This window comes from Gadus macrocephalus, chromosome 23, assembly GCF_031168955.1.
Source record: "Gadus macrocephalus chromosome 23, ASM3116895v1".
In the NCBI taxonomy this organism is placed as follows: Eukaryota; Metazoa; Chordata; class Actinopteri; order Gadiformes; family Gadidae; genus Gadus; species Gadus macrocephalus.
Genome location: NC_082404.1, coordinates 6,401,072 through 6,416,922, shown reverse-complemented (window position 1 = coordinate 6,416,922; position 15,851 = coordinate 6,401,072). Strand labels below are relative to the sequence as shown.

General features: G+C 45.3%; 1 protein-coding gene across 6 annotated transcripts in view; it reads right to left on the bottom strand.

Annotated features, from left to right (window-relative positions):
- Positions 1–15,851, bottom strand: part of dpp6a (dipeptidyl-peptidase 6a) — a 183,706-nt gene that overhangs the window by 41,780 nt on the left and 126,075 nt on the right. For all 6 annotated transcript variants that reach the window (XM_060044485.1, XM_060044486.1, XM_060044487.1 and 3 more), the window contains one exon: positions 4,205–4,319. In XM_060044485.1, the coding sequence (XP_059900468.1) occupies positions 4,205–4,319 (115 nt within the window). The remainder of the gene's footprint in view (positions 1–4,204; positions 4,320–15,851) is intronic.

Sequence of the window (15,851 nt, the reverse complement as noted above, 5' to 3'; positions counted from 1 at the left end):
ATCCAAGGGGTGCAGACGAAAATACCTCTGGAGGCAATCTGATAGACAACCAACCACACGTTGATGCAGCACTGAGCCACAAAACGATTTTTAACAGGCAACAGGCTTGCAGTCGACAACTTCCTTCTCAACCAAAGCTTTAGGTGCAGTCGTCGTGACTTTTTTTGGTGAAAGTATACCATCCAGTTTGTTTGATACTGTCCCGATAGCGGGATCAAAAAGACAAATCTACATCAGTGGCGGCCATCTTTGTTGAGAACGCCCCTACGGCGCTCCACTGCACCGTCGTCGTATTTATCCCGCCTCACATTACATAAATGGTTGTGATTGGTCGGCCAATCTCCTGCCGGGCAGAAATCGCTTTTTATGGGAGGGGAGGCAGACGTTAACTGCAGAGCAAATTAAACCCGTTCTCCTGAGATCCGGCTGGTTCCCAGGCGCATTACGCACCATACCGGGCCCAAACTAAAAGATTCCCGACACCCGTCGAACACAAGCTGTAAACCGTTCCCCCGAGGAGGTTTCAAGAGCAGGAGAAAAACAGAGAATATCAGCTCTCCGTTGCTATGGATACAGAATTAATCAACGCCACTTTCCGGAGCCAAGGAGGGCCGTATCAAATGTTTCAGCCAAACCGTTTACCATTCAGCCCACCAGACAAACAGTCCCTGCCCCGGTCCGTCGGTCCTGGAGCCTGACGCACCACAAGACGGCCCCCCATGACGCCCCCTGAGTGAAGACCCTCTCGGACGAGTTCTGGGTGAGCAGCTGTGGTTGGAGCGCTAGGTGGGCGGAGGGCATGGATTAACACTGTTTGGAAATGTTCCTCGAAACCGCCTGGCCTGTCTCTGCTCTCTACTGCTCCTGCCTGGCCTGTCTCTGCTCTCTACTGCTCCTGCCTGGCCTGTCTCTGCTCTCTACTGCTCCTGCCTGGCCTGTCTCTGCTCTCTACTGCTCCTGCCTGGCCTGTCTCTGCTCTCTACTGCTCCTGCCTGGCGTTCAGCGCCCCCCCGGTCGGCCCCCGGCCCCTAGGAGCTGGGGTGGTAGGAAAAGGCTGGCAAGGGCTATTCTGGGTCTCTGACTGACACGAGCTGAGGTCCCTGAACTGATGAGTCGCACCAGGGAGGAGCGGAGATGTTTCCAGAACACCAGGGGGGGGGTTGACCTCTGCTGCTGTTCTCTAGCCTGTCGATGGAGAACTCTCCCCTATACGTCCCTGGAAACCATGAAACCGCGCCCAAAAGCTTTTGTAATTAAACATTTCGGACACTATGGGCCATATCTTGCATCCGGCGCAATTGACTTCATCACTGGCGCATGTGTCGTTTCTAGTTTGCAACTGGCGCAGAGCGTTCTTTTCCCACTGCGCGGCACGCGTCGGTAAATCAGGGATTGATCTTGCGGGCGGCTCGGCGAAAGGAGGAGGCGTGTCCTGGCGCAAACGGTCCCTGGTGCTATTTTGACGTTTCAGAAACCACTTGCGCCACAAACCAGGAAATACCTGGCTTAAAGTCAGTGGCGCGTTGTTCAGATGCTATTTTAAGGGCGCATGCATAATGTTGCTTGTGCACCTCGCGTGCACTTTGCTCCTCTCATCTACCTAGCCACACATTCTTGGTAAATTATTTGGGAACGAAACAGCTGATACAGTGGAAATAAGTTGTACTTTTAAATCAATGCATCTGCAAACACCGTACAGCAAACACATATTTTCTTGACACATACATCGTGTACATGCCCATAACTTTTAGGATTGATGAGTATTTGATCGTGAGAAAACATTGTTTTACCGCGAGTGAGTGTTAAAAAGAATGAATGAATGCGGGTGTGTATGGGTTTAAACAAACGCAAACTAAACACTTAACGCATGATACAGTCCATGGCAATGTACATTAACGGGGGGACACATGCATATTAGGAACACAAGTCGATTACGATAATGCATACAATACTGATAAGAAACAATGTTTATAATGTATATATATATATCATTAAATATCATTAAATAGAACCACATTAAATAGGACTCAGTATTTGAAGTTGTGGAAGAAAACCTTATTCCATGTGTGAATTAGGCCATATTATTTGGCCATAAACTGAGCCATTTGAAGTTTGAAATTCATGTGCATCTGTCTCATCGGAGACTGCAGACGCGCTGTCAAAATATCAACTCGTCATATTCAAATGCGCTCATGGCTCCAAGGGGATGGGAGCTGGCACTCTCAATGGTTTGCATGTTACGCCCAAACCACACCTACGGGTAATTAGGCTACTTCAGACCAACCCTTTTTAGATTTGCGCCAGGCGCAAGAGTCATTTTTCGAGCCGGTAAACTAGCGACATCGCCATAGAAGCGCCCACAAAGCTACTTGCGCTTGGCGCTTCTCACTTGCGTTTCAGACCGTTAAAATAGGGCCCTATGTCGGAAAACTACTGGAATAAATTATTCAGACACTGTCTGATAAATTTGGAGGCGTACATTTGAAAACAAGGAATATAAACTTCTGTGAGAAACAATATGGACACAAAATAGATAAACCTAAATAAGGAATAAGAAATCGGACAGCTTGTTGAACGACGATGACTGCCCTTGTCTTTCCTCTACCCCGGCTCACGGGTGATGATACCTTTAATATTACCTTGATTATTACCTTGATATCTCCCTTCCCCCCCCCCCCCCTGAAATGGAGCTCGTAAACAAACGCAGAGCGATTAGCATGTCGCCAGCGGAGCGGAGGAACACATTATACGGACGGCTGTGATGAGGGATGGTGTGTGAAAGCGTCCATATCAGCAAACTTTATGGGGCTGACTCTAGGCAGATGGCCCGCTGATTAAACCCCGTGTGTTCGTCTCCACCGAGGAAAGCGTGAAGGTCAATATCCAGGTGAAGAGCACACTGAGATGACTGCAAGGGACGATTTAGACGTCAGGAGGGAACGTGCTGTGCGTGTGTCTTTACATATGCCGGGTGTTTTACAAGTCACAACGTGTCATTTCCTGTGACTCCCTGACCTCCAGCGAGGTAATGTGACCAGAGTGATATATAATCTTACCTGTTGTAATGGAATGTCAATTTGATCACAGTGTGTCACACCTCAGGTAATCCATTAGGTGCAACGGCCCAGAATAACGTGTGCGAATCATCCTCACTCATTCACTCATTCATAACACATGCAGAGACTGTACACGCAATCGCTCACCCATACAATCTGCATTGCATGTGAGCGCACACCCTTTGCATTAAAACACACCCAACACCTACACACCAACACACAAGACACAAACCCATAAACACACTTGTTTCACACTTGCACATAGTATGTGGTAAAAACACAATGCAATACAGGTAAGCAGAAACAAAAACACAATTCCACACATACATGAGCGCACACAAACTGACCCAAAAGGGACACACACACACACACACTCACATCAAAGTGCATACAATTCCCTGGAACACAGACACCACACCGCAGACCTCATTATCATGCAGAGGAAGACCTGGGAGGTTTGTTCAATCAATCTGAGACTCACTCAGGAGTAACAAAAGTGTGTGTGTGTGTGTGTGTGTGTGTGTGTGTGTGTGTGTGTGTGTGTGTGTGTGTGTGTGTGTGTGTGTGTGTGTGTGTGTGTGTGTGTGTGTGTGTGTGTGTGTGTGTGTGCACTTCTGTTTGCAAGCTGAAGGTGCAGTTTTATGAGTGTGTGCTTGCCTATGGGGTTAGAATTGTTTAAAGAGGCTATATGTGTGTGTGCATGTATGTGTGCATGTGTGTCTGTGTGTGTCTAATGTGTGTTTGCGTTTAATGTGGATGGCTGTCTGTATGTGGGTATCTGTGTGTGGGTGTGTGTGAGACTGTGTAAGCGTGTGTGTGTGTGTGTGTGTGTGTGTGTTTGTCTGCATGCATGCATAGCAAGTAAATGTGTAACTGAATGCATGTAGAGTTTATGTGTGTGTCGTTTGAGAGTGTGTTTGTTAAAATCTCTTTATTAGGAATAACCCCTCGTTTGTGTCCATGCGTGCGGGTGTGTGTGCACGCGTACATGTATGTGTGTGTTTGTGTGTGTATAGAGTGGAATGAGTGTGTGTGTGTGTGTGTGTGTGTGTGTGTGTGTGTGTGTGTGTGTGTGTGTGTGTGTGTGTGTGTGTGTGTGTGTGTGTGTGTGTGTGTGTGTGTGTGTGTGTGTGTGAGTGCCCACCCACCTGGTGTCAGCAGAATGACGGAGGTGACGATGAGAGAGCAGATGACCAGAATGACAAGCAGGGCGATGGCGATCCCCTTCCAGTTCCTCTGGGGGGGGTTACTGCCAACCAGCTCCTGCAGGGAGGGGGGGAGGGGGCGAGAGAGGGAGGGGGAGGGAGGGAGAGAGTTTGAGTATTCAACAGTCAACACACGATGATTCTAATCGATTCGCTCATCAAATAAAAATCGATTCAATCTATCAAAACTAAATTAGAATAAATGATAAAGGACTTACAAATTAGGTGTCAATAGAGAAAGTGGGGGGAAAAGAGCGGGTGAGGGAGAGAATGAGAGAGGGAGGGAGATAAAGAGGGTAAGCGAGAGAGCGAGAGCAAGAGAAATAGAGAGAGAGGGAGAATACCATCAGACAGTCAGATGAACAGCATTTGTAAAAAGCAGCATCATCTAGTCATTGTCATGTAGCATTCTATAGCAAAAAGAAGCATAATATACTACAATGTATGATCCTCTCTGAGCTACGTCATGTAGCATTGTGTAGCATCATGTACCATCCTCTAGCTCTGAGCTACGTCGTATAGCGCTGCATAGTGTCATGTACCATCACATAGCTCTATCCACCATCTCAAATTCATATCACAGAGATTCATATTTTGGACGGCACAATGGTATTTTCTTGTATCCTCACAAAGTGTTGCGTTGGGTTATAAAAGTGTGGGTCCTTCCATTTAAAGCAACACAATTCACATGAAGCTGGGTCTGCCAATCCACTAAGCTCCAGTTCATTCCCTCACACATAATGACCTTTTTCAGAGCGCTTTGTGGCGCTGTGCTGCACGGCCACGGAGAGAGTCCCCGCGAGGCGTTTCCTGGGGTAATAAATAGGACAAACACGCCACGCTATCTCCACAGCCCACACGACAGAGCGACGTGGGAACACGGCGGCCCCCCGCCCCGAGACAACAAAGGAAAAAGAACCACAACGCTGGCGCACAAAGAGCGCCCGGGTTCTGGAGTGGCGCCCAAGCGGCGCTCAGCGGGAGAGGGAAACAAAACCCCCGGCGCCGGGTCTGAGCTCTGAACGCGCCGCCGCTCGGAGGAACAATGGCGGCCGGAAATGAAAACTACAAATCAAGTTTCTCCATCTGTTTGTTTGTTGCATTCATAACCCTGTGTGCCATTATGGTCCGTGGGTCCGGCTGCTTCCGCGTGGCTCACCGCTAATTTCATCGACTGTGTGTGTGTGTGTGTGTGTGTGTGTGTGTGTGTGTGTGTGTGTGTGTGTGTGTGTGTGTGTCAGCGCGTCATCAGGTCGATGACGTCCTGTTTGTTTCGTTTTAATGGCTTCCATGAATGGCGAGTACGTTGGCCGTGACGTCGGAGCACAGGTCAGGGCGGGAGTACGTACGGTGCCGTCTAACACAAATAGGATTTCCAGCTTGAGGGGAGACAGAGAGGAAGAGAGGAAGAGAGGAAATGAAATAGAGCATGAGGGAGAGATGGAGAGACAACACAGAGGGAGGAAGAAGGAGGGAAAGAGAGCGACAACAGAATGGAGAGAGAGAGTAAGTGGAGGAGACATGGAATAAGAAAAATAGAGTTGGAGAATGAGAGAGAGAGAGAGAGAGCAAAACAAAGATTCATGGCCTGGCAGGCAAATGCGCACACAGACATACAATGCAACAGTCCACTCTCGTAGGTGCACTCTCCTACATGCACTCTCGTATGTGCAAGGCCGTTTGTGTGCTCTCGTACATACCCTCTCTTACATGCACTCTCGTACGTGCGCTCTCTTCCGTGCGCTCTCTTACATGCACTCTCATACATGCACTCTCATACATGCACTCTCGTATGTATACTCTCGTACATGCGCCCTCGTGCGTGCATGGCCGTATGTGCTGCCCACACGGTGTCTTTCAAGGGCGTGAACGGGGTTGGGGGGGGGGGTGAAGGGACCGGGCAGCGAGGGGGCGGGCAGCAGCTGTGGCAGTGACAAGAGGGGGAGGAGGATGTCCAACGAGGCGAACACCGGACTCGACTAATGTGACGGGTAAATATGGACGCCGCCCTGCGATGCGTGAAGTCCGCCGACCGGCCGCCGGCAAAAGGCCCACCTCGGTCGGGCGTCACACCTCAAGGGCGAGCAACAACAAGAGAGGACTTCTCTTACTTTAACGGCCAACCTCATGGTTTATGAGTCAGTTTAGGGACAAATATATCTTACATTTTTTAACAAGAGATAACGTGTAAAACGTTAACAAGGAACGATAGAGGGACCATGAAACTCTTCAGATCGATCGTTAATCACAACCGTAGGATCCTTCCCGGCGTTTCAGAAGCAACGGTGAGCCGGACCAAATGCCATCCGTTCAGCCCTCCTCGGTCGAGATTTATCATCTGAAAGCCGGTTTCCTTTTGGGTGTCAGAGCCGCAGTATAGAAGCCCATGTTTCATAGGGTGGGTTTTACAAGGGGTATTTCACATTGTGTTGTTAGTTCGGCGTACTTTATGCTAGGCATACAAAAGGGTTGAGTAATTCCCCTCAGCTCCGAGACGAGACAATTGACGTTACATTTCGGCTGCAAAGCGACAACGCCATAATGGGCCTCTTTCTTTTCATGAATCTAAGGTACTTCCGCCGAGAGCACAAACAGCGATGTCTTCACTAGAGATATCCCCCACTACATCTCACTGAAAGTTTAACTAGCTTTTTCCTTGAATCATTCTCCACTTTCCAAACATAAAAAAAAAAAAACCCTGACTAATAGCCAGCAGAAAACACACTCATCTCCTAAATCATCCTTAATGGCTACCGTGTGCAGGGCGCAGGATCCTAAACCCAGGCCGTTAGCCAAGGATTAATACCTTCTTAATTAGTTGATAGAAGATTTATATGTAAGAAAGAATGAGCTAGCTGGTGTGTTGTTGTTGACCTGTGGCTAGGGGCTTTAAATGAATACATGCTAAAGCTTTTAATCGCGCCCAGGAGCTGATCTACGGAGGCCGCCTCCGTCTGACCCCCCACCCTCCCTCATAATTGAAAGGAATCTCAGAAAACCGTTTGCCGGGCGGGGGCGGGACTCCGCTAACCAGACCGCCCATTAGCAAGGTTCATTAGCATAGGAAGCGGTTATTTAGCCAATTGGCGGCACTGCGTAGCGCACATCGCTAGTCAACACTGAAGCCCTCGTGGAGAACCGGAGGGGGAAGACACAATTATAACCTGGATTAAGATATATACGAATAATGGGATGCTAATGTTTTTCGCACACAAATACGCCCCCCCCCCCCCCCCCCCCCCCCCGTCTTCTTTTTTAGACTTTGATTTTATTAAAATAGTTGAATATCGAATACATAAATAAAGCCCTTTTAAATTGCATGACCGCTAGAGTGACAGAACATAGAGAGAGAGAAAAGTATAAGGAGATAAAGAGAGAGGGCTTGAGACAGAGCGAGCTTAAGAGACTGACAGACTGGCAGATAGACAGAGCAAGTCACATATATATATATATATATATATATATATATATACATACTGTATATACATATATACATACATACATACATACATACATACATACATACATATATATATGTGTATGTATAGATATATTAGGGCTGTCAAAAGATTCCATTTTTTTATCTTGATGAATCGCACAGTATTGGTGAATTAACTCAAGATTAATCTTTTTTGAAATCCACTCCAATTGAAGTTAAATGAGATTATCAAATGGAATGGCACATTATCATTCATACCAAATGTACTTAATAAGCAAAAACTAGAACAAGTGATCTTGAGGGAGATTTATTGACTCACTCAGTGTGGGTTTAATATGAAAGTTATGGAACACCACAGATTTGGGAATTGTGAACAGGCAGTTACTACAAGTGTAGTTAAATTCAAATAAGTATCACCACAGATTTGGGAATTGTAAACAGACTGTCTATTACTGCAAGTGTTATTGAATGTAAAGTAAGTGGAACTAAAAACAAGAATGAATTCTGATATGAATGTTGACATTATGTGGGTAAACCCTTTCAAATCACAGTAAAAAAAATAGAGAATGTGCGTTAATGAGTTTTTATTAATCTAATTAAAATAAGATTGTTTTTATGCGTTATTATCACACTAATTTTAACAGCCCTAATATATATATATATATATATAGATAGATAGATAGATAGATAGAGAGATAGAGAGATAGAGAGATAGAGAGATAGAGAGATAGAGAGATAGAGAGAGAGAGAGAGAGAGAGAGAGAGAGAGAGAGAGAGAGAGAGAAAATTAGACAGAAAGGGTAAAAAGAGAGAGAGAGGAAATATAAAGGGATAGTCAGACAGCTCAAGGAAGAGACAGAGCGACAGAAAGAGAGGCTGTAGACAGACGGCCAGACAGGTAGGAGGCTAGGAACCATAATTGAGAAGGAGTAGACAGCAGCATCCATATAAACAGAGCCTGCTGTTCATTCTGCACTATACCTCTCATGTTCCATTCCAGCATATTCACTCTGGCTTTGGCTCGGTTCGGCTCACAGTGAAACAACGGCAATAAAAACAAGCTAACCAACCGGCCCAACAAACAAACCGACAATGAATCGCATTTATACAAGCACATTTTCTCTAGGCAGCCTGACGACACACAGGAGGACTTCAAATGTGTTTTCGTCAACAGCATGAGCAGCTAAATTGTGGTCGGCTATTTGAGCGGAGATGTCAATTTGAGAAGTGCTTTTTACGAAACCTCAAGTACACTCTGTGTGTCTAAATGTTATCAGACAGACAGTGTTCTCTGTTTTAAAATTCGATACAAGAAGGTCACTTTAAAATAGATAAAAACATACATTGAGATATGGTTGTATAGCAATATAATGCATTCGTTGAGATGTTGAAAAAACTTAAAATATTATAAAATACTATATAGAATATTCCATTGAATTATGTAGCGTACACCAGTGTATATTTCCCTGTGAGACAAGCGATCAGGCTGTGGTTGTGTATGTGTAAACGACAGCTTTCTATTCATTTATCCTTTTTTTATTACAGGTATTAACGTGTTATTTCTAATTAAAAACAGACAAAGCAGCGTGCTTTTAACGAAATGCTTTGAAAACTAAACCTCTCAGAGAAGAAATACATCCGTGATGATATTTGGAGACTTCTGAACACCATCTTAAAGGTCACCTCGTCCATGCATTCATACCAGCCACGTCAGCAGTGGCCAATAGGAGAGCAGTATTCTATATACAATGACATCTAAGCTTTTAGAAAACTTGCCATCAGGTTTATTCAGTGCCAAATTGACAAGACGACATATTTAAATAGGAGAGGTGTGAAAAATAATACTATATATTATACTATACTATTGTAGGGCAAGGCCATCTCAAGACGTGTGATGGTATTTCAATAGCTGTAAGAGATTCTATGCAATAATACACAAGAGCTTTAGGATGTGCTTGTGAATTCAAATACCCATTCAAAACAGCTCCACCGAAAGAAATATGCAACTCGTTGCATTCCGTATTTGAGCACCAGCCACTGATTTTGGTGTGCTTACAAAAAACTCTTTATATGAAACACTATGTTTCTGTGTGTATCACTGGCTGGTCCCCTCCTGGGAAATGTCAAGTACCTTTCCTTTCTTGCTCTCTCTGGGTTGTCATCAACAAGGAAGATAGAAATATAAGAGTGTTTCTAGGTTGGCAAGCTGGCTCCCCTGCTGAACATCTGCGGCGTTCTGGCATTATAAAACACAGACATAGAAGGGGCACAGTGGGCTGTTATTACTACTGGGCTGTTCAAGACTCTGGGCTCCCTGTGAAGAGAGGTTGGATATCCAAACATTCTGGGAAAGTGTAGTTTTCAAGTCATAAAGGGCTGAAAGAAAGCTGAGTGCGTGCATGTGTTATTCAAATGAGACTTTTCTAGAAACTCATACCGTGTGGAATAAACATGGCCTCATGGTCAAGGTTGGTCTACTGAAAGAAAAAATACAACATGAAGGATCCCTTCCCGGAAGATCAAATTCAAATTACCCTGGGTCAACGGTAGAGACATGATCATTCATGAGTCATCGCCACGACATTCTCCTCCTCCTCCTCCTCCCCCTCCGACCCTCACCTCGAGCGGAAAATAATCGCTGCGTAGGGTCGAGGTTGCTGACGCCATGACCGTGCGGCGTGTTAACCTTGCCTGACCTTACCCCAAGCGCACCTCTGTGATCCGCAATTAAAACAATGATTGGACTAATTAGGCCGACCAGAGCAGCCCGAGACAAATCGAGGAGTAATTACAAGTTACCGTGGCGACGGAGGAGAGGGACGGTCACAGAGAGGGTCTAGGAATATAGTATGTGGAGAGAGAGAGAGAGAGAGAACAAAAACAATGTTCTGTAGGTAGGACCATGTAAAGAACAAAAGGGCAAAGGTCTTTGAGAACGAGGCTAACAGCTTTTGCCTCAACTGGAAATAGAAATAACCTTGATTAGGGATGGAAAGGTATATACTGCTATGCTAATGTTCCGGGGAAGGTATTGCACGGATGGAAGTAATTTTCAGAAGGTTAGTTATTATTCATCATCACTGTCAAATCATTAGATCATTGTCCATTCTAAGCAGGGTGGCCCCCAGTATGTACCTACCACCAGTAATGTGTGTAAATTACCCTTGGAGTTACGCTCCTGGCTGGGCTGCCTGCCTCCGCGATTAAACCTTTGCAGCGTATCCAGCGTATCCGCTGCAGCACGCCTTTCTGTTCCACCTACCAACGTTTTCCCATGTGACCCCTATCTTCTATGACCTCCACTGGCTCCCTGTAGAAGCATCATATTCAAGACAATGGTACTGTCAACTGAACTGCCCCTGCCTAGGCCTACCTCCAAGCGCTAGTCAGACCACTCACCCCAGCTCGAGCATTCAGCTCAACTACCTCAGCTGGATTCTTGGCATGGCGTCATTGCGCAAAGGTCGCTGTTTTAGCACCGCAGTGGCAACGATGTCAGGACTGCAGAGTCGTCCACCAGACTCAAGACACACTTGCTCAGGGTTCAGGGTTGTCAAGGTCGGACAATCTGACTGTCTTATAAGACAGTCAGATTGTCAGACCTTCGTTTTCTTGAGAACAATCATAATTATCCCATCCACCACAGAGCAATTTCTTCAAATTGCCATTGGGGTTGAGACAGTGACACGTGGCCCTGTGTGGACTCGTAGTTTGTCACTCGATGAAGCCGGTAATCATTAAAACAGCTGGCCGGTCTTTGCAGATGGCAAAGTGGTCCCCACTCACGGACCCGGCGCACATGTGCGCCCTCAATGAAGACGGCACGTGAAAGCATTCTGGTACCTCCCTGGCTGAAGAGGAAGTAACACACACGCTAGATAGCAGTTAAACACTCGCCGACCCAAATTACAATCATTGGGAGCAAGGTGGGGAAAAAAAAAAACGAACACTGATTTCTGTCTCCCGAGATAAAACTGTGAAAGTGGCACGTTAGCGGCGCTAGAACTGTTTAGCTTCACAGTGTCTGTCTTGTGAGCACCGAATTAGTAGCCGGGAAAGACACTTCCACAGATACATGAAGAGAGGGACAGGAAGAACGAGGTAAAAGAGACAACAAAGCAGAACAAAAGAGAGATTTCGATACCGAAACCCAATTATTCAGAGCTTACAAAACCTTGCAATACATATAGTTAGAGACGTGATGAATGCAGAAGGCTCTCTCGCACGGATAACTCAAAGGTAAATGGAAGCAGAAATCGAAAAAAAAAAAATTCCAATGAAATCAAAGTAAACTGAAACTGACACGGACAAAAACATAACTACCATTCCTCTGCTGCGGGATAACATCTTAATGTTCCGTGACATTACTCCTCGCAACCGACGGTGAGGGAAAAATATGAAAAAAAATAAGAAAAACAAGTTTAGAGAGAAAGTAAGGAGTAGGGGAATCGGGAAGGGTGGAATTCAAAACAAGCCAATTTAACCAACTGTCCAAGGGTGTCCATTGGTAACACTGTGTGTGTGTGTGTGTGTGTGTGTGTGTGTGTGTGTGTGTGTGTGTGTGTGTGTGTGTGTGTGTGTGTGTGTGTGTGTGTGTGTGTGTGTGTGTGTGTGTGTGTGTGTGTGTGTGTGTGTGTGTGTGTGTGTGATAACGGCCCCCCTGTTGGTGGTTCTGTGGCGTTTCGGATTAGAAAAGGAGGAAAAGCAGTGGTGGTTGTTTGTACTGACCTCTCTCTCTCTCTTTAAGTTTTGCCTCACAGAACCCCCAACCCCTCCATCTATTACTATGTTATCATTCACACACAGTACAGTTGGAGACAAAGAAATACAAAATAAACATGGTTTCACAAACAGCTCCATGCCCGAGTTAAACTGATGAAATCTATAATCCCTCAATGGTAGGATTTCAACTCTCATTTATATCAACTTTATTTCCCCTGGTAAATAAGGAGTTTTAATCCTAATCCAAATTTGTTGCGGCCATTGTCCTTGAGGACACATGTGTTTGCAAAGGACTTTACTTCAAGTCTGCCTCGCTCCTACGCAACTTTAGATTCTGAACATATAGCCAGCGTTTTCATCATTCTAATTAACCGCCCGGGTCAAAGAACGTAACGCCGAATCAATCAATCCTTCTGAGATTTTGTGCCCCCAATTTTGCATAATGTAAACAGAGGAATATGATTTGTCTGTCGCATGTGTAACTCGCCTCGTTTGGAATTCAGCAGGTGAACCTAAATCCCTCCGTTTTTTTGGACACTTCCTCATGACTGCTCTGGTCTATTTGAACATTGATGTCTTCCGGTCCATTAGACTAGCATTTCAAAAGGAGGTGGAAAGAGGAGGAGGAGGCGGAGGAGGGAAAGGATTCTGTCAACACTTGACCTATTTTTTACTCGTTCGATACACATCCATAAAATTAAAGAAAGAGGGACAATTTTAAACGGTCAAATAAAAAGGTAATGAAACACAACTGGCTCCTGGACCAAACCAGCTGGAGTGAACTAACGGTGCATCTAAGACCTCCGGAGACCAAGGCGTACGGCGTGTGTGTAGATATCATTATACATTCAAACACACAATCATAACAGGCCAAAAAAAAACATAACGGTATGATGGAATGAGTGCTTCCAGGCTTCAACACGGCCCTTTACATACTCTTAACACATGTTAATAACCTGCCAGGAACCCTCTGAGACATGAGTGAACGAACCAGGCAATTAAATGCAAACACACATTTGGCTGAAAACAATTAACGCCAGCCCCTGTGTTCGACAGACATTTTTCCCGTCGCTATGGAAACAGGGGAGAGGGGAGTGGTGGGCGGGGTTATGGTGGCACGGGGTTGAGTCTCATGGCAGCAGCAAAGAACAGCAGGAAAAAGCACAGCATGTCTCCGGGTTATTATGGGATGGATGTCCATTGGACATGCTGAGTCACGGAATCTGTTTCCTGTCCTCTCATGCACACACACCATCCCTGTTTGATATATTCGTACATACCATCCTATTGTAGATGCAGTCACATGAGGTCATACCGGAGACGACGGTTTGATGTGAGCCAGAGGGGCTTTCATCCATCTACCATAATGATGAAGACCTCCCCCCTTCATCGACACCCCAGTGTTGTTGACACCGAGCCAAGAAAATACCCCTCGCTCAAAGAGTTCATCTTAATATTCGGTTTGAGGTAGAGCTGTTTGTTCTGTTTTTGTTTTTCTAATAATCCTATATCAAGTCTTGTTTTGCTGACACAAACATTCATTACAGTATGGTCTAGAAATGTATTATTATTACTCCCCTCTCTCATCTCTTTCCAGGTGCAATTTAAACTTAATTACGGGTGATATGTCTGCTCTTCGTTTACCTCTACTCTCCGTTTGTGTTTGGTTTCAGTAAACAAGAAAGCAATATTCTACTGTTAACGGCAGGCAGGCGGCAGTGCACTGATGCACTACAACATATATATTGTATTTTCCTATACATCATAAAATGTACCCCGGTAAAATAAGATAAAAGATAATACAACACAACATAACAATGTTTCCCAAAGAGAGAGTTGGGTAATGGGTTTATTGCTAACAGAAGAAAGAAAAAAAATTAATAATGTGAAAGAACCACAATGGGTTCCACTCATGAACACATTGAATTATGCATTGCATGACGATAGCGTTATGAATACCCCTGCCACAGTGCCATTCTATAATCCCACCATCTCAGGTGAGTTTAACGGAATCCGAGTGTGACAGCAGAGTGGAGCCGAAGCCCCTGCTGCCGGCTGCCATCGGGGGCCGCGTTGGCCCTGGGACTGGCAGATCAACGCAAAACCAATCGTTCACAGCAACCCGTAAGAACTGGGGCGAGAGAGGTAGAGCTACAGGAAGAGCAAAGAAAGGGAAGGATAGAGAGAGAGAGAGCAGGGGGGTTGCAGCGAGGCGGGTGAGATATTTGAGAGAGAAGGATAGATGAGGAAGAGAGATAAACTCAGAGGGAAAATGGCGGAGAGAGGCGAAGAGAGAGAGAGGGAGAGGAAGGGAGAGAATGAGAGAGTAGGATGGAAAGAGAAGGGGCAGAGGAGAGAACGAGAGAGAGAGTAAAAGGGCAAAAGTGAGGGGAAGTGAAACTGAGTGAGCGATAGAGAGTGAGGGAGTGGGATGGAGAGTAAGGGAAGAGTAAACGCAACAGGAGTTTTTTTTCAGAATTCCACACCATTTGATTGGTTCACCTCAAGATAATCACACAAAATGGCCACCATTTACCGACGTGCTGCAAACACACACACACACACACACACACACACACATACACATGCATTACACACACAGGTCCTGAGAGTGTTTGTAATTCATGGTAGGTTTAATGCTGTTGCGATTGTGACAGCATTGTCTCTCCCCTCTGTTACACAAATAACGGAAAAGGTGGCTTGTTGTTGTTGTTGTTGATGTTTTTATGAGCCTTCACTGACCCAAAATAAATTATATGTCATTGAAAAACAAAGCAGATCTGCAGAGAAACACACACACACACACACACACACACACACACACACACACACACACACACACACACACACACACACACACACACACACACACACACACACACACACACACACACACACACACACACACACTATTTTGGCTCTTTTAAACACACATCTAATATAAGCTAAGCCCCAGTGTGTGTTCCCCATGGGCCTAATGTATTCCGGTTGCTGCTTGTTCTTTGTTTATCTGTCTCGGACAGAAATATGAAGAAGAAAAATAGATGTCTAGCTTCTTATCAGGGTCATGTTCACGTGGTCTGGATGTCAGTTGGTCATGGGTAGTTTTTAGAAACAGTTTTAAATACAACAAATAGGCGCACAACTAAATGAATATATTTTCTTCAAGCAGTGCATAGGAAAGCATCAACCTGTACAACGTCAGACTGTGTAAAGTGGAGAAGAAGAAGAGGGAGAAGAAAAGGAAACAGAGGAAGAAGAAGAAGAAGAAGAAGAAGAAGAAGAAGATGAAGAAGACGAAGACGAAGAAGAAGAAGAAGAAGAAGAAGCAGCAGCAGAAAAAGAAGCAGAAGAAGCAGAAGCAGAAGAAGCAGAAGAAGAAGAAGAAGAAGAAGTAGCAGAAGCAGAAGCAAAATAATAATAGTAAGA